A 21542-nucleotide genomic window follows, 5' to 3' on the forward strand; every position below is an offset into this window, starting at 1 on the left:
GAAATTCCTAGCCTGCATGGGGAGGGGGAAGAGTTGCAGTGGGCTTTCTTCCGAGATCACTTTTTTAAAAATACCATCAGCCATGGTTTGGGATTCCATCCATTGGGGCAGCTCCAGACCCAAGTAGCTCCTTCCCATCCTGTGTGTCTTCCCATCATTCCTTGCACGCCTGCCCCCACACTGCTGGGGTTCTTCCCACATCCCTGAACATGAAGTGGCCCTGAGAAGTCCTAGGAGATGGGGGCAGGGTTGAACACTGGAAAAGCAGCCGCTCACACCCCAGCTCCCAAACCCACACAAAGGTCCAAGATGATTGGAATGGGGGTCGGTGGGGTGAGGGGATTTCTACTTGTGCTCCTAGAGACCAGAGGAAGGAGGGGGGAGGGGAGGGAAAGTGTCTTTGTCTCCAGAGAAAAGGCCCCCAGAAGGCTCTGACCTCACCTTTGAGATTCAAATGTGGCCAAGTGAAAAGGCTGGAGGAGAGAAAGTAAAAGGAGAGGGAAGGGGCACCCTGGATGGAGAAGGGTTGCCAGCTCTAGCCTCCTCCCCCCTTCCTCAGGCAAAAATAGGGTTGCCGGGTAGAGTGGGGTGGGTTTCAGTCTTAGTTCCCAGTCCTTTCACTACAGCTTGAATATGCAAGCCCTGGAGAGAGAGAGAGAGAGAGAGAGAGAGAGAGAGAGAGAGAGAGAGAGAGAGATATTCAACTATCCAAATCCTACATTCAGTTTAAAGGTTCACGGACCATCCCAGGGTGGAACAGGAGAGATTCTTTCTACTTTCCATGATGGAAGCTCATGCATAGAGGGACTTGAACCTAAAACATTAGCTTCCATATCTGCTGAACACCTCGCCTGCCCTTCCTTCTCAACACCAATAAGAGCATTCCCCGTCCTCTCTCCCTGCACATGTTACTATGGGCCTCTCTCAATGCACTCTTCATTTAATTGTAGCACCTTTTTCTAAGGCAACTCCCCCAGAATGCAGTTAGCTCCTCAAAGTTCCAAGAGGCTATACTGTGGGTATCCATTCTTTTTTTTTTTTTGTAGATTAGAGGGTTTTTTTAACTAACAAAAATGATTTTTCTTTCTTCCTTCTTTCATTGAAAAAGAAAAAGACAAAATCCTCATAACAAATATTCATGATTAAGCAAAATAAATACCAAAATCTGCCAAGTCCAAAAAAAATTCCAATCTGCACTCCAAGTCCTTCTCTATCAGATGGAGAGCATGGTTCATTGGAGTTTTCTGTAATTATGACTCATCAGTATCCTTTTTTTTTGAGACAATCCAGGTTAAGTGATTGATCCAGGGTCACTCAGTGTTTGAGGTCACATTTGAACTCAGATCTTCCTGCCTTTAGGGCCCTTACTCTATCCATTTTGCCACCTAGCTGCCCCCAAGCATGTCTTGCTCAGAGTTCTTTTCACCTGTTTTGTTAGCCTTGTTATTGTATTGATTGTTCTCCTGATTCTGCTCACTTCACTCTGCATCAGTTCATACAAGTCTTCTCAGATTTCTCTGAATTCACCTTGACCATTTCTTATGGCACAAAAGTGTTCAATGACTCTCCTTCGCTACAATTTGGTTGCCATTCCCCAAATCAAGGACACATCCCTTTGTTTCCAGTTGTTAGCTATCACCCAAAAGAGCCGCTATAGATATGTTTGTTTTTGTGTCCTTTTCCTGGGTACCCACAGCATTAGTATTATGTAGTTCATGACCCTTTCTGTGTCCTTCCCATTAACAATCAGCCAGGACAGCTAGAGAGTGAAGTGGATAGAGCACTGGCCCAGGAATCAGGAGGACCTGAGTTCAAATCGAATCTCAGACAATTAATAATTGTCTAGCTGTGTGACCTTGGGCAAGTCACTTAACCCCATTGCCTCAAATAAACAAATGAATAAAAGTCAGCCAGTAGGTACAAGTGATTTTTAGCAAAGTCGTTTACCAAGATGGCATGGAAAAGAGAGCTGGGTTGTCAAGAAGCTGGTGAGGTGATGGGTGGTAGCCCTTTAATCTACAAAAAAAGAATGGGTCCCCACCAAAGACCTCCCAAGGTGAACTTGAAACACACTGTCCCCCAAATGCATGCATCACAAACTCCGGTGTTAGTGGGGTACGCAGGTAGAGAATGGAGTCAACGTTGCTTATAACTCCTGCAATGTCTGTCTTGGAAGACTTTTCTCCCTTCCTAGGAATGTCCCACAGCTTCCTCTTGGGGGCAGCTTCCCTGTGGGTGGGCTGCTCCCCTGGGTCCTCAGGTTTCACTCTTCTCCATTTGCCAGGGAAGCCTCTCTCTTCATTCCACGGCCGGCTCTCTTATGGACGGCCGATGGGCCCTTCCTCTTCCCCCTTCCGGTGATCTCAGTATCAGTGGGTGACTCTAGTCCCACAAGGGTGTCTCAGACTGATGAACCCTCAAATTGTTGAAAAGACAAGTCCTAGTAAGTGGGTGGTACAGGAAAGAGGAATCAGGAAGACCTGAATTCAAATCCTGCCTCGGACACTCATTGCATTTCATAAATGACTATGAAAAGAATAATTGAGTAGGGGCAGCTAGGTGGTAGTGCAGCAGATAGGGCGGTGGTCCTGGAGTCATCAAGACATGAGTTCAAATCCAGCCTCCCATATTTAACTCTCCCTAGCTGCATGGCCCGCCAGGTCCCTTAACCCCAATGGCCCCGCCCAGATCAAACCGACATGAATCTGTCTCTAAGCAGCTCTCGGATTTAGAGCTGGAAAGCCCAGAGACTTAGCCAAGGTCTCACGGATTATTAAAGGAGACTCCCAAGCAGGCAATCCAGCCCTCTTTCCACCCGCCAGTCCCCAGGGCCGGCACTTTGCCCAGTAGAGATCTTGGGGGTGTGATGGCTGGCACGGACTCTGCCCCCCCGGGCCTCAGGCGGCCTGATGGTGGCTCCCTCTCCCTGGGGCACAGTGTGTCTGCGCACAGTAGGAAGGCGCTGGCTGTCCGGGCCCGGGCTCGGGTGGGAGCAGAGAACCCGGAGGGGGCAGCGGGGCCACCCAGGGGCGCCGGGCAGTGTGGGGGGGGGGTCGGGAGCCGGAGGGCGGCAGCAAGGGAGCTCCGGGCTCGGGCTGGGGGGAGCAGCGGGGCGACTGGCCAGAGGGCCTGGGTCCGAGCGGACCCCCCGGCGGGGAGGGGGGCATCCGGCCCGGGGCTGGGCGGCGGCGGGGAGGGTGGGGCCGGGAGGCGGGGCCGGGGCTCCCGTCCAACCGCGGCGGTGCCCCCGCCCCCGGGCCGCCCCCCGGGGCCCCGGGCCGCTCCGGAGCTCTGACTGCCGGGCCGGGCGGGCGGGCGGAGCCGGCCGAGCAGGCTGCTGGAGCGATCGGCGGCGGAGCCGGGGCCCGGGCCGGGGCCCCCGCCCCAGGCCAGCTGGGCCCCCCAGGCCCGGGCCATGTCGGGCCCGGGCGGAGGCTTCTACCGGCAGGAGCTGAACAAGACGCTGTGGGAGGTCCCCGAGCGCTTCCAGAGCCTGACCCCCGTGGGCTCGGGGGCCTACGGCTCCGTCTGGTACGGGGGGGGGGGGGGGGGGCGGGGAGCGGGGCCGGGAGCAGCTGGGCCGGGGGCCGGGGGGCGCCTCCCGGCCCCGCCCTGCCCCTCCCAGACTGGATGAATGAAGGAGAGAGGGGCTGAATGGAAGTTCTCTCCCCCGCCCCCCTGCATCCTGGAGAGGAAGGGGCTGCTGGGCTTGCAGAGCCCCCCATTGCCCCTCACCCCCCAGGAGCCGCCGCTGGGCGGGGCGGGCGGGCTGGGTCCCTGGCCAGTGCTGGGCAGCATCCCTTCCCTGGGGGGCGGAGGAGGAGGCTGGGATACATACTGGGTGACTCGCCCGCCTGAGGTCTGTCTGTCTGTCTGTCTGTCCCGGCTCATTCTGACTCCCCGGGGCCTGCTGGGAGCTCTAGACAATGGGGGGAGGATGGAGCTCCCTGGTGTCTGCTCTTTTGACCCCCCCATCAGCCACATGCATGCTGACCCCAGTCCCTTGGGACCATGAGGGAATCTGAGAGAAGGCCTCAGGGTGGAGGGCCAAGGCCTGGTCTCAGGGAAGCCCAGGTCAGAGGTGGGGGGGGTGGGGTGCTCCCAACTGGGGGCTCCCTCTTCCGGAAGGCAGTCATGCCCTGGAGGAGTTCTCATTTTGAGGTATAGACACAGCCCCAGGGGCTCCCCCTTCTGGGGACAGATCGGCTTCTGTGGGAGTCCCCCTTTGGGGTGGCAGATGCAGCACTGTGGGAGTCTCCTTTCTGGAAGGCGTCATTCATGAGGGGGAGCCAGGGACAAGGGAGAATCCAAGCTGAGACGCAGAGGAGCCCCCCGCCTTGATCAGGGAGCAGGCAGTTCCACATGGGTGGGAGGGCCAGAAGCAGGAGAGAGAGGAACTCCTGGTGAGGGGTGGGTGACTGAGGCTCAGGGGTACACGGGGCCCCACCTTGGCTCTGGGCAGGCTCAGGCTTTGCAGACTCACTGTGGTAACAGCTGTAGCCAAACAGTGGAGCAGGAGGAAGGGACTTCTGGGAAGAAAGAGAGGTCTCTGGGCACTTCCCCAGTTCCTGAGAGGAGGCAGGCCTCCTCTGCAGAGGTCTCTTGTCCAACTTCTGGGGATGATCACTGAGTCCCTACTGTGTGCCGGTCTCTGGAGAGAGCACTGAAAGAGGCTCTAGACCTACCTCCAAGGAGCTTCCCTTCTCAAGGGGGCTCTGCGGCCCAGACCACTCAAGTAGAAAGGGGCCACAGAGAGCTGCTCGGTCAGAGGGCAAGGAAGATGACCAAGCTCATACAGCCAGTGTGACTAGGACTCTCCAGTCAGGGCTCTGGGCACACTGTACCAGATGGGCATCAGAGACCATAAGAAGGGCCAGGCACTGGCTCTGGGCTGGGTGAGGAGATTCAGGGAAAGGTCTCCAGAGAAGTCTCAATGGACCTTGAAGAATGGATGTGTTGCAGGTAGAGAGAAGGGGTTAGGCAGGAGGGAGGGGATACCTGGCACAGGGGGTGTAAAGGTGTGGAGAAAGAAACTGGTCTGGGGAGTCTGCTTTGAAAGCTGGAACATCTAGAGTCAGGGGAAGAAGGAGAAACCAGCTAGAGGCAGAAGACCTAGAATCTGGCTAAAAGGGTAGACATTTTCTCCTGTGGGTCCTGGGGAACTATCAAAGTTTTTTCATGCAGGGAAGTCACATCATTCAGCCCACGCTGTAGGTGGATGAACGAGGCAGCTGCAGGTCGACATGAGGCCACTTCAAAGGGAAGATATGCTCACCAGAGCAGGGCTGGCCAGCCAGACCTCATTTCTGGCCCTGCCTGGCTTGTTCCACTTCACAGACCAAGGCAGTGGCAGAGAAAGTGAATTCTTGTATTTCAGCCCAGGACTGCACAGGTTCTCTGTGGGCTCAGTGGAGGAAGGCAGCCGGGAGAGATTCAAAATCCTCCCAAGTGGCAGTGATGAATGGTCCCTGCCCTCCCAAGGAGGTGAAAACCAGAGTGCCCCAAGGCTCTGCCTATGTCCAACATTCAAAATATCCAATAGTCCTTTGCTTTTTGACATTTTCACTGATGATTTGGGGAACTCCTAATAGGCCTGCTTCTGTGAAGTGAGCAGAGGCTAACAATGCCACAGAGAAGAGATCTAAAATGGTCTTGTCAGGTTAGCGATGGGCTGAAACTAATAAGAGGGAATCCAAGAGGGAAAAATGTGAAATCTTAGGCTAGGATTCAAAAGATGAGCTGTGGCCTAGAGAGCAATTTCTGTTAAAAAAAAAAAAAAAAAGATATGAGGCCTTCAAGTGCTAAGATTCCCACCAGGAATGGATTTTCTAGTGATCATCTAGTCCAACCTCCTTATTTTATAGATGGGGAAACTGAGACCCAAAGGAGAAATGACTTGAGTTATACATGTTACATGCAGCAGAGTTGAAATTTGAACTCAGCCCCCTGACCAAATTCAGTGTCTTTTCTATGAGTTAGTTCCGTGATCTGAAAGCCAAAAATGGCACTCATTGTTGGACTGTGGTAAGAGAGGCGGGATGTCCAGGAGTAGGAAGGTGCTGGTGGCACTGTCCCCTGTACTGTTCAGACTATTTCTGAGTCCCATGTCAGGGACTCAGAAAGAATGTTAACCAGCAGCCAAAGCAAGCTGGGAGGGATATAGGGCAGCTTTGGAGAGAAGAGACTCAGCTCCATTGGGGGCATGGTTAGTTGGTGGTCTCAGGGGGACTCCCAGATGCTGATATCTCCCAGGCCATGGGACTAGCCCAGCCTGAAGTGTGTGGTGGTTATCTCAAATAGTCCGAGTTTAGGGACTCTGCCCAACCACTGTGGGTCTCTTTGGAAGCTTAGTGAGAGGCAGGCTGTTCCCAGTCTTGGAGAGATCCGCTGGCTTGTTCCAGTCCTGGAGCTCTGAACTTTTTTTGTAACAAGAAACTCCCTTCCTGCCTCTTGGGTCTTGCCTACAATCAGGAAGTGACTTTCCTGGCCCCGTTTCCTCTACTTCCCCTCATTGTCCTGGCTCAGACCCCTTGCCTCGTTTGCTACCCCACCTCCTAGCTTGGACCATGCACCAAAGGGGCCTGTTGAGGCCCTGTCCATGGCTGACTTGACCCTGATCTGAGCCCCAGTCACCAGAGAAGGGTGAGATCACTGATTCAATGTGGAACCGCCTCTCTGAATCCCTACCGAGCACTTCGACTCTCTCCCTTCTATCTTCTCTCTCCTCCGGATCATTTCCTGCCCAACTAAATTTGACTGGATTCCAGCTAAGACCCCCTTGTTCTCCAAGAGGCCAAAGTTTGGGGCTCAGTGGAGGAGCCTACCTTCAGGGAGCTCCCAACCTGCAGGGATAGAAGAGACAGCCCCAGGACTCTGAAACCTGGGTGGGGAAACAGAGAATAGCAGCCCCACATCCTGCAGTCCGGGGGGCCTGAGAGCAAGCAGCAGCTGCCACAGACTCTGCAGCCTAGGTGGGGGTGGGAGGACAGAGAAGAGCAGCCCCAGATCATGCAGTCTGGGGGGAACTGAAAGCAGCAGCCGCAGACTCGGGCTTCTCTGGGTCCCAAGGTCAGGGTTCTTGTTGGATCAGCCTCTCTGCCATCAGCACCTAGGGCTCTGGACAGAGGAAAGTTGGTCATTGAGTGGCTGAGCTAGTAGGGTGAGTGACGCTGAGGTCCTTGGCTGAGCTCAGGTGTGTCTGTGAGTCCTTAGTACCTGCCAGACTGTCTGGCTCCAACAATTACTGCTGGTCCCCAGGGTCAGAAATTAAATGGCCTCTTCCCTTGAGCTTGAGTATAATAAGACCCAAATGAAAAGTAGAATCGATGACAAAGCCGAAGCAGGTCTGTGACAGATCCGGCCATGTCAACTGTTTACCCATCCCCCATCTGTACCCCAGCAGGTCAGCCAAGTGCTCCATCCTAGGGAGCTCCCAGTCGATGATTACTGGGATTATGTCCTTGATCCAATACTACCTTCCTCTCTCAGGACCAGGAGGTCAAGGGAGGAAGGAACCGGAGCACCCTGGAGCTGGGCCATCCTAACGGCTAGATGATATCCAAGTCTCAGAGGTTGGCTGAGGCTATGAGGAAGGGAAACTGAGGCCAACTCTGTTTCCAAAGTTAGCCGATAGACCCCAGAGCACTGACCTTGTTCTTGGAAGACTCGGGTTAGAATCTCAGCTGTAAATTCATTAGCTGGGTGACCTTGAGGAAACCTAAACTCAGTTTCCTCTTTGATAAAATGGGAATCGTAGCATTTTCAATATCATCCTCTCAAGGTGGTTGTGAAAAGCTCGGTAGAGATCCAGTTTAAAGGCAGTTCATCCATTGAGCACCTACTTGGGTAGAACCCTGGGGATAAACAAACACATCACTGTCCCTGCCCTCGAGGGGTTTATGTTCTGCTGCAGACTGAACCCATTTGGACAAGTAGCAGGTCCTGAGTTTATGCAAAATCATTTCAAGAAGGAGCCTGTGTTCTGGCCTGGGGTGGGAGGTGGGAGGTAGGGGAGGATCAGGCATGGCCTCCCAGGGGAGCTCCGCGATGGAGGTGAGGAGGGAGTGGATTCCAGATGAGGATGGGAAATACAGGAAACCACTTGTGCAAAGGCGTAGGAAAAAGAGCTGGTTTGGCATGTACAAGGTGAGGCTAGTGAGAGTGGAAAGGGGTGTAGATGCAGAGCAGAGAGGGTCATTGAATGCCAGGCTGAGGATTTTGTACTTGATCCTAGAAGTAATAGGGAGCCATTGAAAATTGTTCAGTAAGGGAGCACTGTCAGATCCATGTGTTAGGAATACCAACTTATGGTTGTGTGGAATTGGAAAGAGAGAATGGAAGTAGGGAGACTAATTAGGAAAGTATCACCATAGCCCAAGAGCAGGGTAATATGGATTTGAATGAGGGTGGTGGTCCTCTAAGTGGGGAAAAGGTAATGGATGAGAGAGGTCTTATGGAGGTGAGATCTGACAACATTTCATAACTGATCAGTTATGAGGATTGAGGAAGATGGAAAGTCACGGATGGTGCAGAGGTTGGGAACCTGGGAAATTGGAGGAATAATGGTCCCTACAGAAGTAGGGAAAATGGGGGTGAGATGGGCTTGGGGAAAATGGATGAATTCTAGAATCAGAGTTGGAAGAATGCTTAGTGACCATTTGTTCCCATCCGTGCCCCCAAAAGGAGATGATGCTGTGGTCCAGTAAGGGTCAGGAAATGGATGAGGATGGAAGAGAGAAACAGCAGATAATGAGAGATTAAAGATAAGTGAGGGAAGGCTAACTTGGGAATGGGATGGATGGAATCAAAGAGACAAGTAAAGCCGGCCTGGACGAGGACTCCCCCTTCATCAGAGACTGGTATCATGGAGAAGAGAATTGGGGCTCGTGTAGAGGGGTTTGGAGATGTGATGGAAGTGAAAAGAGGGAGCTCAGAAGAAATGGCTTCTGTTTTCACAATAAAATAGGAAGTGAAAGCCTCTGCTAAGAGGGAGGCAAGAGGGCTGAAGGCATGGCTCTGAGGGGAGAAGAGAAGGTTTACAGTAATCACTGTAGAGAGTGGGATAAAGTCATTTGGGGCAGAAGGAAAAGCTCACTGGGCAATAGTGATCTTAATGCTCCTAATAGCATTCCGAAGTAAATTAGTAGGAATGAAAAAGGCAGATGGTGGCAGTACCCAAGGACAGGGGTTTGGCGAGGTATGACTAAGGAGAGAGCCAGGAATTCAAGGATGATTGATGGTGCTGGCTTGAGCTGATGGACAAAGATTAGATTCAGGTAGAGTGAGGCTGAAGAAGAGATGGAGAGAAAGAGAGTTGTAATCAGAACAATGGACCATGGAAGCAGATGATGTTTGTCCCTCATTCTCAAAGAAGACCATGACATCGGGGAGCTGATGCCATGACAAGCACAAGAATTGGGTTTGAGTGGGGGGGGGGGGGCTGTACTAAGTCCCCAGTCTCATTTTCTCCTCCAAACCATCTGGGGCCAGAGGCCAGATAGAAATCAGGATGACTGGAGATGGGCCTGGATGTGAGGAAGTCAGAGTGAAGTGAATTGGCCAAGGTCACATACCTAGAAAGTGGCAAGTATCTGAGGCTGGATTCTAACCCTCGTTCTGCTGACTCCAAGGCCAGTGCTCTATCCACTGCACCTCTGAGCTGCTCCATGGAGGTAGAACATTTATGAGAAAGGGCCAGAGTCAGGGTAACGGTCAAATCTGAGGTAGAGTGAAGGTGGAGGAGGTTAAAGGAGGTCAGGAGGTTGACGGACTGAGGCCAGAGTCATGAGCACGAAGGTAGGGAGTGGGTTGAGAGACTGTGAGCTGAGCCACGGGAGGCAGGCAGGGGACAATGGTGAGAGCTGGACCAAGACCAATTTGAAAGAAATATAGAAAAGCAGCAGCTGACTGATGATGGCAGAGGGAATTTCTGCAAGTTGGCAGGTGACGCTTATGCTGCAGTGGGAGAAGTGGATACAGGGTGGATGTGGAATCCAGAAGATGTGAATGCAAATTCTTCCTCCAGCATTTCCCATTTGGGCTACCTGTCCAGGCCGCAGCCTCAAAGATCTCTTAGAGCGGAGCTCAAGGATACTGCCAGTAGGAGGAAGGCGTTGGGGCATACCTGCCCCCCCACTGCCCAGGGCCTTGGGGAAAGGATAGGAGAGAAGAAACAGCTGGCCCTGGACAGGTTGGCTCCAGCCAGATGAGCCTCATGCTCCTTCTTTTCCTGCTTCTCTTGTCCACAACCCCATTTCTGTATGGGGCTCTGCTTTCTTTTCTTGCCCCATTCCTGGGGTTAGATCTTGCCTGTCTTCCCTTCCCTGTCCCGCTGTTCATTGTCCTCTTGCCTGGTCTCCCTGCCTGAATGCAGAGGGGGGCAGGAGAACAGGAAATCCCAGAACCCAGATCTGGTTCCTGCTTCACCCCCCGCCATTCTTCTAACCTATCCCCATCCCTGGGTCTGTCTTACAGCTCGGCCTATGACACTCGAACTCGGCAGAAAGTAGCTGTGAAGAAACTGTCCCGGCCATTCCAGTCACTGGTGCATGCCCGACGGACATATCGGGAGCTGCGGCTGCTCAAACACATGAAACATGAAAATGTGAGGAGCTTTGGGGCTGGGATCCTGAGGGAGGAGGAGGGGAGGTCTGCTGGGTTTTGGAGGCCCCTGACTGGAAGCACCCTGTCTCTGCCCAGGTCATTGGCCTACTAGATGTCTTCACGCCAGCCACATCCATAGAAAACTTCAATGAAGTGTGAGTGAGGTCTGGGGATGCTCCTGCCCAAGGTCCAGGGCTGAGATGGGGAGATAGTCCAGTAGCCTGAGGCTGTGGCTCTGCCTCTGTTGTTAGTGAGGGGCCTGCCAATCCCTCCTGGAGCCCTCCCTATCCCAGGGTCCCCCCGTCTGGGCCCTCCATCCATGATCTGTCTCCTGATCACCACTGGACCCTCTCCTTGGTTCCTGATTCCTGTCCCCCCCCCATCCCTGGGTCTTCCCTCCAGGTACCTCGTGACCACCTTGATGGGGGCTGACCTGAACAACATCGTCAGGTGCCAGAAGCTAACGGATGAACACATTCAGTTCCTAGCATACCAGCTGCTGCGAGGGCTGAAGGTGAGAGAAGGAGCAGGCCCCTGAACTCCCCCAGTCCCAGTGTCTGATGTATCCCTGACCCTGGGACTAGATCCCTCCTGGGGCTGGATAAGCCACAGAGTGGGTCACTAAGCCAAGCCCTGCTGATGGCTCACCTTCCTATCTCTCTTGCATCCCTCAGTACATCCACTCGGCCGGAATCATCCACAGAGTGAGTATGACTAGGGGGCTTTGGGCCTCCAGAAGGGGAAGCGGGGAGGAGGATAGAAGTGAGGGAGGAAGAACGCAATGTTGGGCAAACAGTGCTTTGGGGTCCAGTGGGCTGTGTCTCAGGAAAGAAAACTCATCTGGGGTTGCTGTCATGCCAACAGGACCTGAAACCCAGTAACCTGGCTGTGAATGAGGACTGCGAGCTGAGGGTGAGGTTGGCACGGCCTAGGCCGGGGAGGGAGGGCTAGGATAGAGCTCAGTCCTTAGCGGCTTCTCGTTCCTCCCTACTCCGAGTCCTGCCCTAGACCCTTGGTGTCTGGCCTCCAAGGGTGGATTTAGCCATTGGTGAGGGGAACCCAGGCTGAGAGAAAGAACAGAAGGCAGAACCCAGTCCCAGCTCCCACTTGTGCCCCTACAGCCAGGACTCCTGCTGAATAGACTGGGTTTCTGCCTTAGCATCCATTAAGGCTTTATTTCTTAGAGGTCCTTGGCCTGGTTAAATGGTGAGAATCTCTCTCAAAGGTCTTTGGCCAATGCCAGAAAGTAGATTTGCCTTTCACCTCCCTACCAGTTAGACCTAAGAATAGTTATGGGAGGCAGCTAGGTGGTACAATGGATAGAGCACTGGCCCTGGAGTCAGGAGGACCTGAGTTCAAATGTGACCTCAAACACTTAATTTCTTAACTGTATGACCTTGGGCAAGTCACTTAACTCTGTTGCCTTACAAAAACCAAAAAAAAAAAAAAGAATAGATATGGGAGCTAATTTATTCATTTTCCCTTAGCCCAGTGCTGGTTACATTTGTGCCCCATTTATGTTGAGGGAAAGAACCCCAGTGTTTACAAGGTAAACAAAGAGGGATGGACTGGGATCTGGCTGTGTCACTTGCTGGTCCAATGACCTTTGGGGATTATCCAAGTTAGCTGAGATAAGAAGTAGCTGGGTGGAATCAGAGAATGCTGAGCCATCAGGAGAGCGGGAAGGTGAACTCCTTCCTCCTGCTCCTTGCGCTCCTTGGGCTGTAAGGCCCTTGGGGGCTTGCCCTTCAGTCCTTCCCTCAGATTTTCAATTTTCCTGAATTATTCCCATTGATCAGCTGGCATCTCCTCAGCATTTCTGGTCATTGTCTATCCTGAATTGTGGTGTCTTGTGGGTCTTCTCAGACCAGGGGCTCCTCTGGGCAGGGCCAGATTTTTCTTCTCCAGCTTTGAAGGACTCAGCTATGGTTGTGACTTTTCAGATCTTGGACTTTGGGCTGGCACGCCAGACAGATGATGAAATGACTGGCTATGTTGCCACACGGTGGTATCGTGCCCCTGAGATCATGCTCAACTGGATGCATTACAACCAGACAGGTAAGTCGAGGCAGTTTTTCATGTGATGAGAATAAGAGAGAAGGAAGCAAACCCAGGCAGCAGATAATTAAGTGGCCTGCTGGGTCTGGTGGCAGCAAAATAGGACTAGGGGCCAGACCTCTGCTCCAGGGATCTCCCAGATGAGGAAAGTCCCTCTCTCAAGGTAGATTAACACTTTCTCTTCAATTAATATTCTCAGAGTTGCCCTATACATTGAGAGGTTAAGGGTTATAGAATGAACTGGAAGGTCTTTCTGGCTCAAAGACCAGCTCTGTCCACAGTACCAAGACAGCATGATGGCCACAAAATGCTCAAGCCCACCCCCATCCAGAGGGCAGGCAGGGTGCACCGGATAACCCAAACAAATGTTTGACCTTCCAGTGAACTTGGACATTCTCCTGGGATGAGAGCCCAGGGGATGATGCTCTGGGAAGTACCCCTTCCCTGGGAAGACTTACCCAGGTGGAGATGAAGCCAGGGGAGAGAGGGAGCTGAGCAGGCCTTTCTGCAACCAATTCTGATTTCCATTCTGGAAATAGTCATCTTCTCCCATGCCTCTTCCAGAGCTTGGCTAAAGGAGGGTTGCCCTATGGCTTAGGTTGCTAAAGGTTTGGCTCCCACCTTCCCTGGGGGTTGGGAAGTTATTGAAAAGGTCTGCTGCTCAGTTATGGGCTGCATGGGATGTTGAGGACACGAGAGAGACAGAGAGAAGCGGCAGTATTGGAGATTTCAAAAAAACAAGCCCCAAATGTCAGCAAGAAGTAATCAGTAAATGAGTGGGGAGGAGAGAAACCCGGGCCCTGCCCGCTGTCATCAGAAAGTCGAGCTAATCTAGAATAGGCAGGGTGGGCTTCTGGTCAGACTGAGCTCCCCCTCCCCCTCTCTCTCCCCGCCTTCTCTCTCTCTCCCAGTGGACATATGGTCTGTGGGCTGCATCATGGCGGAGCTCTTGAAGGGAAAGGCCCTGTTCCCTGGAAATGACTGTATCCTTGGACGGAAGTACGAGCAGACACAGTGGAGAGAAGGGTGGGGGTCAGGATGAGGCCTGGGAGCCCATGCCCTTTCCTTTCCATTGGATTTGAAGTCAGTAAACCTGGATTGGAAGTGACTTGGATGCTCTCTCACAAGTCACTTTCCCACCATAAATTTCAGTTTCCTCATCTGGAAAATGAGAGCAATGATTCTCCCACTGTCTGCTCCCTTTTCTACAATCTAAAAGTCTGTTGCCTAAATCCCCGAGTCCCCCAGGGAGCCTGTGGCAGAGGCTCTGAACCCACTTCTGCCCCACCAGGCCAAATCTCTACTCATTATATAGTGCTTTCTCGATTGTTCGATTAGGCTTAGTGTTAATACTGTGATATTTTCCTCTGGGCAGGAGCTCGGGGACCCTGGGGTGGGGGTGGGGGGCAGGTAGAGCTGACTCTGATTTTCCTGAGCTGGGCAGACATTGACCAACTCAAACGGATCATGGAGGTGGTTGGGACCCCTAGCTCTGAGCTACTGAAGAAGATCTCATCAGAACACGTGAGTGGCCCAGCTAGGCTCTCTCCTTACCCTCTCCACATCCTTCTGCTTCTCGCTCATTCCTAGTTCTTCCCTTCTCCCCTTTCCTCCTTCCTCCCCTCCCCAGTTGCCCAGTGTCATTAAGATCCCCTTGCCTCCACCCTCCCCAGGCCCGAAAATACATCGAGTCCCTTCCCCACATGCCCCAGAAGGACCTGAGAAGCATCTTCCGAGGAGCCAATCCCCTTGGTAAGGAGGAGAGATGGGCTAGGGAGGTTGATGGGAAGAGAGAGAGCAGGGGTTCAAGGCGAAAGTGGGGAGCATCAAAGGGTAATTAGAGGACAGGGCACCAGGATGTGAAGGGGAAGGTGGGTGCCAAGGATAATAGAGACAGGGTAAAAGCTCCATTCTCCTCCTTATAGTTGGAAAGAAAAATTTGATTCCATGAAGCAAACACATATTAAGTTCTTGTTTAATGGGCCCCTCCTTGGTACAGGAGATAGATAGATAGATAGAGAGAGAGAGAGAGAGAGAGAGAGAGAGTAGAGAACTTGGGCTCTGTCCTGGAGAAGTTTACATTCGAGCTGGGGAAGGGACAAATTCCCCAATAACTTGGCTGTAAGGAGATAAGTGAGGACCCCACAAATTTGCGAGCTTCTCCTTAAGGGAGGGTGACGTATGTGCAAAGGAAGTGGACTAGCCCCTCAAAGTATGGTAAGGAACATGAAAACTTATTTTCAGTTGGGATTAGTAGAAAAGGCTCTAAGGAAGAGGGGACACCTGAGCTGGCCCCCAAAGAAAGGTGGAGACTGAAGCTCATAGAGGTAGAAGATGCCATTTAGCCCAGTCTACACATTCTTCAGATGAAAAAGCCTGAGGTCCAGAGAGGTGAAGGGACTTGCCCTAAGTCACTCAGGTGAGAAGTGGCCTAGTCAGGATTTTAACTCAGTTCCTCCTATTCTCCATTTCCACTCTACCTCCTCCTGGTAGGAATTTTCCTAACTGGGGGCTCAGAGCTATTGTGATCATCTTCTATAATCTCCATGAAATAGAAAAAGAGCCATTGGGAAACTGGAGACATGGTATTGCCCCAGGCTAAAAATAAGCAAATTATTTTATTAGGGTATAGCTGATTAAATCTGTAGAGGAGAAGACTGAGAAAAGATCATTCCCTAACTACTCCCTGCAGGAAGGAGATAGGAAATGCCTGGAAACCATGCAGCACTGCTCCTATCCTGCAGGGAAGAGGGAGGAGGAAGAATCCACAGGTAGAGATGGGTTGGGGAGTTCATTCATTCATCCATGCAAAAAACATTTATTAAGTTCTTTCTGCATGCAGGGCCCTGATCTGCCCTAGGGAAGTACAGAGTAATAATAACAACAGCAGTGATGATAATCATCTTTTTATTATTCATGTAATGTTTTGAAGTTTGCAAAGTACTGTGCATACATTTCCATTTAGTAGAAAAGACATATTCTGTACCCTCCCCGGGGAACACGGCCACTAAACATTGATGAAATCCCTGCTATTCGCCAGCCATTATGCTAGGCCCTGGAGTTATGAAGAGTTAAACTGGTTCGGCACTGCCATGGAGCTCACAGCCTGATGGGTAAACAGCTCTATAAGAACAAGCCTATAAACGGGATGCACCGGAGATAATTAACAGGGATGCCAACTCAGGTTGCTACTACCGTGTGCGATAACTTGGCCATTAGAGGGACAACATCACTGGGTGGTGTCTGAGGTAGAAGCTTAGCTCCATAACCTAGATTGGGAGCCAGAGTCCCAGAGAGGTCAGTTGTGAGTTGGGCCATGGAACCAGGGTCAGACCTCTGGCTACTTGGCCTATATTTCCGATGCCTTTTCCTGCCTCCAGCTGTCGACCTCCTGGAGAAGATGCTCGTCCTGGACAGTGACCGGCGGGTCAGTGCCGCGGAGGCCCTGGCACACCCCTACTTTGCTCAGTATCATGATCCTGAGGATGAGCCCGAGGCTGAACCCTATGATGAGAGCATTGAGAACAAAGAGAGGACCATTGAGGAATGGAAGGGTGAGGGGAGAGGCTATCCTGGTGCCCAGACCGCAGGGGGACCAAAGGGCTGCATCTTTCTTGGGCCTCATGATTTTACCAAGGCCTGTTTCTTAACTTGCCTGATTTCTGCCTCCTGATTTCCAGTAGGTCTATCCCTGGATTCCCAAACCCCAAACTCTTGAAACTGGTTATAGGAATAGAGGGTTTAAGCTGGGAGAACCATCCAAGCAGTCCCCTCATGGCAGAGAGGTGGGCTTCCCTCCTGCCCAGCTTCCCCTTCGGGCCGGGTTTGGTTGACAGCTGTTGCCTAATGGACCAGCAGTTCATTTCCTCAGAGCTAGGGGAGGACGTTGCTCCACTTCCCACAGGAAAGATGTCCCCAACTCTTCTCAGGCATGATCCTGGGGAGGGAGGAGGGCTGGGTTCATTTGGGGTGAGGAGCTCTTAACCTGGGGTTCAAAAAAAAGGGTCTGTAGATTGGAGGGTCCTGGGGTCTCCAATGGGAAAATGCCCTCTTTATTTCATTATTCGCTAATTGAAATTTAGTGTTTACTTCGATTCCAAATATAACCTGGCCATTGGCCCTGTCCGCCAATACTGGCTAATGTACCTCTCTCCCTGAGCCATCACTGCCCTTTGGCTGGAAGTTGTGTCAGGGGAACTGAGCAAAGAGGTGGGGTCTTGGTGGGGGGAAAAATCAGGGATTGGGGATCTTCAAACTCATTCCTTTGTTCCCTTGTGTCCTTGTCACTATGTCTACCTGTCTCTTTGTCCCTCTGTCCATTGGTTTTTGTCTACTCAGAGCTCACCTATGAAGAAGTCATCAGCTTCAAGGCCCCTGAGCTTCCAATGGACGGCCTGGAGATTGAACCATGAGGAGGCTGGGGGCCCAGCCCTGATGCCCAGCTTTCCCTCCCCACCCCCGAGGGCACAGTGCAGACTCGCAGGCAGCAGGCCCTGCAGCCAGAGGTCACCTTCCTCACTGGGGTCCTCACTGGGGTCGGGGTTGGGGATCTTTCCATGGACCCAAGGACAGTGTATGGATAAATGAGGATAAAGAATGCCCACTGCCTCCAAAGGACTCTGCCCCGCTCAGGAATAGAAGTCATGGGTAGGATGGGGGCTCGGAGAGCAGGCAGAATCCTGGAGCACCGGGATCCAATCCCCCTCCCCCCCGGATCTACCTCTGGCAGACTTTTTGAAGCCAGGGTCAGGGAGAGAGAGAGCAGAGAATGGGACTGTTCTGTGCTACAGCCCGGGCCTCCCAAGGAAGACCTTCATCTTCTATGACCTGGGGATGGAGGGAGGCGCGCGGGAGCTGTGGCACACATCTGTCTGAGCAAGAACAAATTTATGGGGATGAAAATAAGCAGGCTGGGAGTGGAGGCATGCCTGTGGCTTCCAGGGTGAGGGAGGCGACAGGCCTGTTGCCCCTTGCCCTGTTCAGACCTAGTCTAGGCCACACATTTTAGGAAGGACATTGATGGGTTGGACAAAGCCCAGAGCAGAACACTAGGATGGCTAAGAGACCTGGGCCCCAGGCCAGAGGATACTCATTGGGAGGAACTGGGCCAGTGTCCCCTGCCTGGAGAAGAGAAGGCTTAGGGAGAACTGGATCCTCTCTGCATGTTACCTGGCAGCCTGTCATGGGCCCAGGAGGCAAAGGGAATCACATTCAGCTCCTTGTAAGGGTGATCAGAGCTGACGCAGAGAGGAAACATCTCTGGAGATCCTCAGGCTGGTGATCATTCCCCATCCACATGAACACACACACATACACACACACACACACACAAACATCATGGAGAGCTAATATGTTAAAAACCAAGAAAAGCTCATGGCAAGCTCTCGAGTTTTGGGCCAAATTAGTGAGATGAAGCATTACCAAAGAACAAACAAAATTCTAATCTTGGGTTCAAAACCAGTCTACTTTGCCACCACATGAACAAAGGAAACAGTTATCAATCTGAAAAAAGATCTGGGGGTTTCAGGGACTCACAAGCTCCTTGTGAATGAACTGTGAAAAAAGCCACTGAGATCTTGACCTAGGTTCAGAGAAGCCTGGCAGTGTCCTGGAACAGGGAGGGTCCCACTCTGCTTTGGTCAGGCCTCCTCTGAATTCAGTACTGGATGCCCATTCTCAGGAAGGTTAGCAAAAGGCCTACAAATCATGGTGTCCAAAGACATTTAGAAAAACCTGGAAATGTTGACCCTGGAGGAGACTTGATTTAAGGACAACCTCCTCCTGCTTGGTCCCAGGGAACAGAACCAGGAGCAGTGAGGAAAAAGTGACAAGGAAGCACGTTTTAGAAGGAAAACGGATCCAATCAATTCTCCTGTGGGAAGTCGTATGGTTCCCCCTCACCCACGGACTCAGTGACCACATGTTGCCATGATTGAACTCCCATTTCTGAGGGTAATTCAAGTGCCTAAATGGGAGTGTGGGCTCCTCAGACTTCCGCCAGGGTGGGAGAAGGAACACCCCATTTTATACTGGGAGCATCATTTTGGTGGCTGTGCTCCTCTACCTCCCCAGTTGAGTCCTTGGATTGAAAAGTCAATTCCATATGTCCGTGCTGAGGGAGAGGCATTGAGAGCCAGGAAAAGAGACTCCCTGGGTTTGGGCTTTGGGGTCCCAGCCTCTTCTTCCACAATGAGGTCATTACCTATAATTCAGCAGAGGGGGCTAGTTGGACCTAAGGAAGACTGAGAAAGGGCAGGGCAGCTCCTCTGTCTCTAGCTCCCACCAACTGGTTTAAAAAATGATTCCTTCTATTGGGGAAACCGAGACCCAATTTGCCTGTATTTCTATAGCTAGGAAGCTTTGGAGTTGTGAGGGAAAGTCAAGGTGCTTGTTATATCCAGGATTCTATTTGTTGCTGTCCAAAACTGGACTGACTGCTTAGCTAACTCATTCATAGTGGGGCTAGGGCATGAGTGGAGATTTTCAAATTCAGACCAAGTGCTTCCAGGTTGGGAGCACAGAGGAGGAATGGCAGCTGCAGGCCCTCCCCTCGGGAGGCTTCCAATCTGGGGAGACTTCAAGCTTCAACTCTGGCCTGGGACCGAAAGCTCAAAGAAAAGGAAAGTCAGCTAGGGGACCCTGATCCTTGAAGGAGAGTGACCAGGCTTGTTGCCTTGGGGTTGGTGATAGAGGTAATAAAAGCCTTAGGTCATTGAAGGCTGGAAGGGTCCCCTCTTCCCTGTGCCTGGGCTGGCCCCTCTCTCTGTTCACTAATGGGGAGGAGATTGTATGAGGTTCCACTCCCAGGTGCATGCCCAACCTGTGGGGAGGATCCAGGGCCTGCTTCCCCAGCCAGCCTCACACCCACCTCCAGCCCTCACTTAGGAGCAAAAATCCAGGGAAGAACTGGGATGAAGAGGGAGGAAGAGAATGCTGCCCTAGAAAAGAGGGAAGGAAATGCCCTCTCCCTTCCCGGAACCATGCCCCCCAGGCAGCATAGGATCAGGGAGTCCCTTTGTGTGGATAGACATGTGTGAGCACTTCCTGATCAGGGGCAGCCCACCATGACCCACAGGAGGATGGATCCTGAGTGGAGTTTTGCCTGTAGGGTGGACACACCTGGGACTTGGGCCAGAACACAGATGCAGGAGGCATGTGCTGGGAGGTTTTAATGTGTACCTTATCGGCAGGTCTTGTGCCTGTGTGGTAGGCCTGGTGACACAGTGCCGGAATCATCTTACAACAACAAGCCCAGGCAGCAAAGTGAGCTCTGGGACGAGTGGCCGGGCCCAGAGGGGCAGGGGCCAATGGCCAGGGCTGGGGGCTGAAGCCGGTGGGCATGGGGCCCAGGCTTGCCCCGGAGGATCCTGTTACTGTAAGGGGATCCTAGGAGCTGGAGTTGAGCCTACCATACCTCCCCTCCCTTCACAGCCCCACACCCACCCATCAATCAATCAATCAGCAAGCCTTTTATCAATCAACAAACATGACCTAGCCAGGTGCTTTGGGAGAGGCCATAGTGTCCAGGACTGGGAAATGAAGAATCAGTCTCCCTCTGGGCCAGTAGACAGGACAGCCTGAGGTCCAGTTCTGGGCATTTCAGGGAGGAGGCAGAGAAGGTGGAGGGTGATCAGCAGGGAGCCAGGATTGGAGGGACTAGTTGTGGCTAGCCTGGAGAAGAGAAGACTGGGAGGGGCCATGATACTGTAGCTTGTTTTCAATGCTAAGAGGGGTATCGGGTAGAGGAAGGATTAGCCTGGTCTGCTTGACCCCGGAGGCAGAACTGGGAGGAGTCCTGGGGACAGTTCCCGAGAGAGAGACAGGTCCATGTAAGGACAAACTACTCAATATTAACTCATGAAATTCATATTTACAATCAAATCAATGGGTTTTCTGTATATTTTGTATTATATGTGTGCCTGATGTTTCTCCCACTAGAGTGTAAGCTCTGTGAGGGCAGGGACCCTTTCTAGTTGTGTCTGTACCCTCAGTGCCTGATACAGCCATGGTAGGTGGTGAATAAATGCTCGTGGATTGATCGGTGGATTGACTGAAACCTGAAGGGAAAGCTTCCTAAGATGTGAGCTGCCCAGGAGTGCAAGAAGCAGCCCCTGGGGATGAGCTCCTTGAGCCTCCAGTCCTGGAGGGATGGATAATGAGCTTAGAAAGGCGGAGAAATCTGGCTTCTAACAGCAGCTCTCTCACCAACTCCCTGGGCCTGGAAGAAGCCTTCCTTCTCTCTCTGGGCCCCATTGTCCTCTACTGGAGAAGGGGGTTGAAGTAAGGATCTCGAGGCAGGAAATTCCATCATGAGAGAAGGGAGGTTGGGATTCCATAACCCACAGAGAGATCGAAGGTTGGGACCCAGTTTGAATTCTGAGGGCTCAGACACAGTGGGGAGGTAAAAGGGATGGGGTGAGAGGGTGGATGTGTTCTGGAGACAAACCAAAGTGACTCCAAAGGATGGCCAAAGGCCAGACCCAGCAGACAAAGGAAGTTTCGAGAGAGTTTGTGGAGAACCTTGAATATCATGCTGACACAGCAATTTACAGATGCCAATTTAGAACTCCATCCTTCTGGCCCAGTTTGGGCACAGTCATGCTTGCTCCTCCAGCCAACTCCCTTCCTCCATCCTCTGGATGCTCAGGTTCATGGATCCCCAAATACTACTGGAGACAAAGTTAAAGGGAATGACCTGTCCAGGTTTTCCCCAGATAATCTGGAAAGCATAGAGAAGGGGGGAAGGAATCAGGGCAAGGAACTGGATCTGGAAACCTGTGGGTCTCCAACCCTAGTTTGCCCCCCCTCCTCAGGGGTCGAGGCATCCACATGTAATTTAGGAGAAGAGTAATGCAGCAGGAATTGTGACTAAGCAAGATGAT

At 52.3% G+C, this 21542-nt stretch overlaps 1 protein-coding gene across 3 annotated transcripts; it reads left to right on the forward strand.

Annotated features, from left to right (window-relative positions):
- Positions 1-3381: 3381 nt before the first annotated feature.
- On the forward strand, positions 3382-20698 carry MAPK11 (mitogen-activated protein kinase 11). 3 transcript variants are annotated; one of them, XM_074227197.1, is made up of 12 exons: positions 3382-3531; positions 10474-10603; positions 10699-10757; positions 11005-11116; positions 11277-11306; positions 11467-11514; positions 12546-12660; positions 13572-13643; positions 14105-14184; positions 14334-14412; positions 16041-16214; positions 16999-20698. In XM_074227197.1, the coding sequence occupies exons 1-12, from the start codon at positions 3416-3418 to the stop codon at positions 17070-17072; spliced, it is 1089 nt and encodes a 362-aa protein (XP_074083298.1). In that variant the 5' UTR covers positions 3382-3415; the 3' UTR covers positions 17073-20698. The 3 variants fall into 3 exon arrangements, with proteins under 3 accessions (XP_074083298.1, XP_074083299.1, XP_074083297.1); XM_074227196.1 differs by lacking the exon at positions 3382-3531 and adding an exon at positions 9426-10189; XM_074227198.1 differs by lacking the exons at positions 3382-3531; positions 16041-16214; positions 16999-20698 and adding exons at positions 8087-10189; positions 15353-16034.
- The last annotated feature ends 844 nt before the right edge of the window (positions 20699-21542 follow it).

Source organism: Macrotis lagotis, chromosome 2 (assembly GCF_037893015.1).
Source record: "Macrotis lagotis isolate mMagLag1 chromosome 2, bilby.v1.9.chrom.fasta, whole genome shotgun sequence".
Taxonomy (NCBI): domain Eukaryota; kingdom Metazoa; phylum Chordata; class Mammalia; order Peramelemorphia; family Peramelidae; genus Macrotis; species Macrotis lagotis.

What these genes read in the sequence shown, in the direction of transcription:
- MAPK11 (XM_074227196.1), top strand. Translation starts at nt 9,984, where the DNA reads ATGTGGAATCCAGAAGATGTGAATGCAAATTCTTCCTCCAGCATTTCC. An exon ending in AACACATGAAACATGAAAAT is followed by an intron (nt 10,604 to 10,698) that starts GTGAGGAGCTTT and finishes GTCTCTGCCCAG; the next exon opens with GTCATTGGCCTACTAGATGT. An exon ending in GATGCATTACAACCAGACAG is followed by an intron (nt 12,661 to 13,571) that starts GTAAGTCGAGGC and finishes TCTCTCTCCCAG; the next exon opens with TGGACATATGGTCTGTGGGC.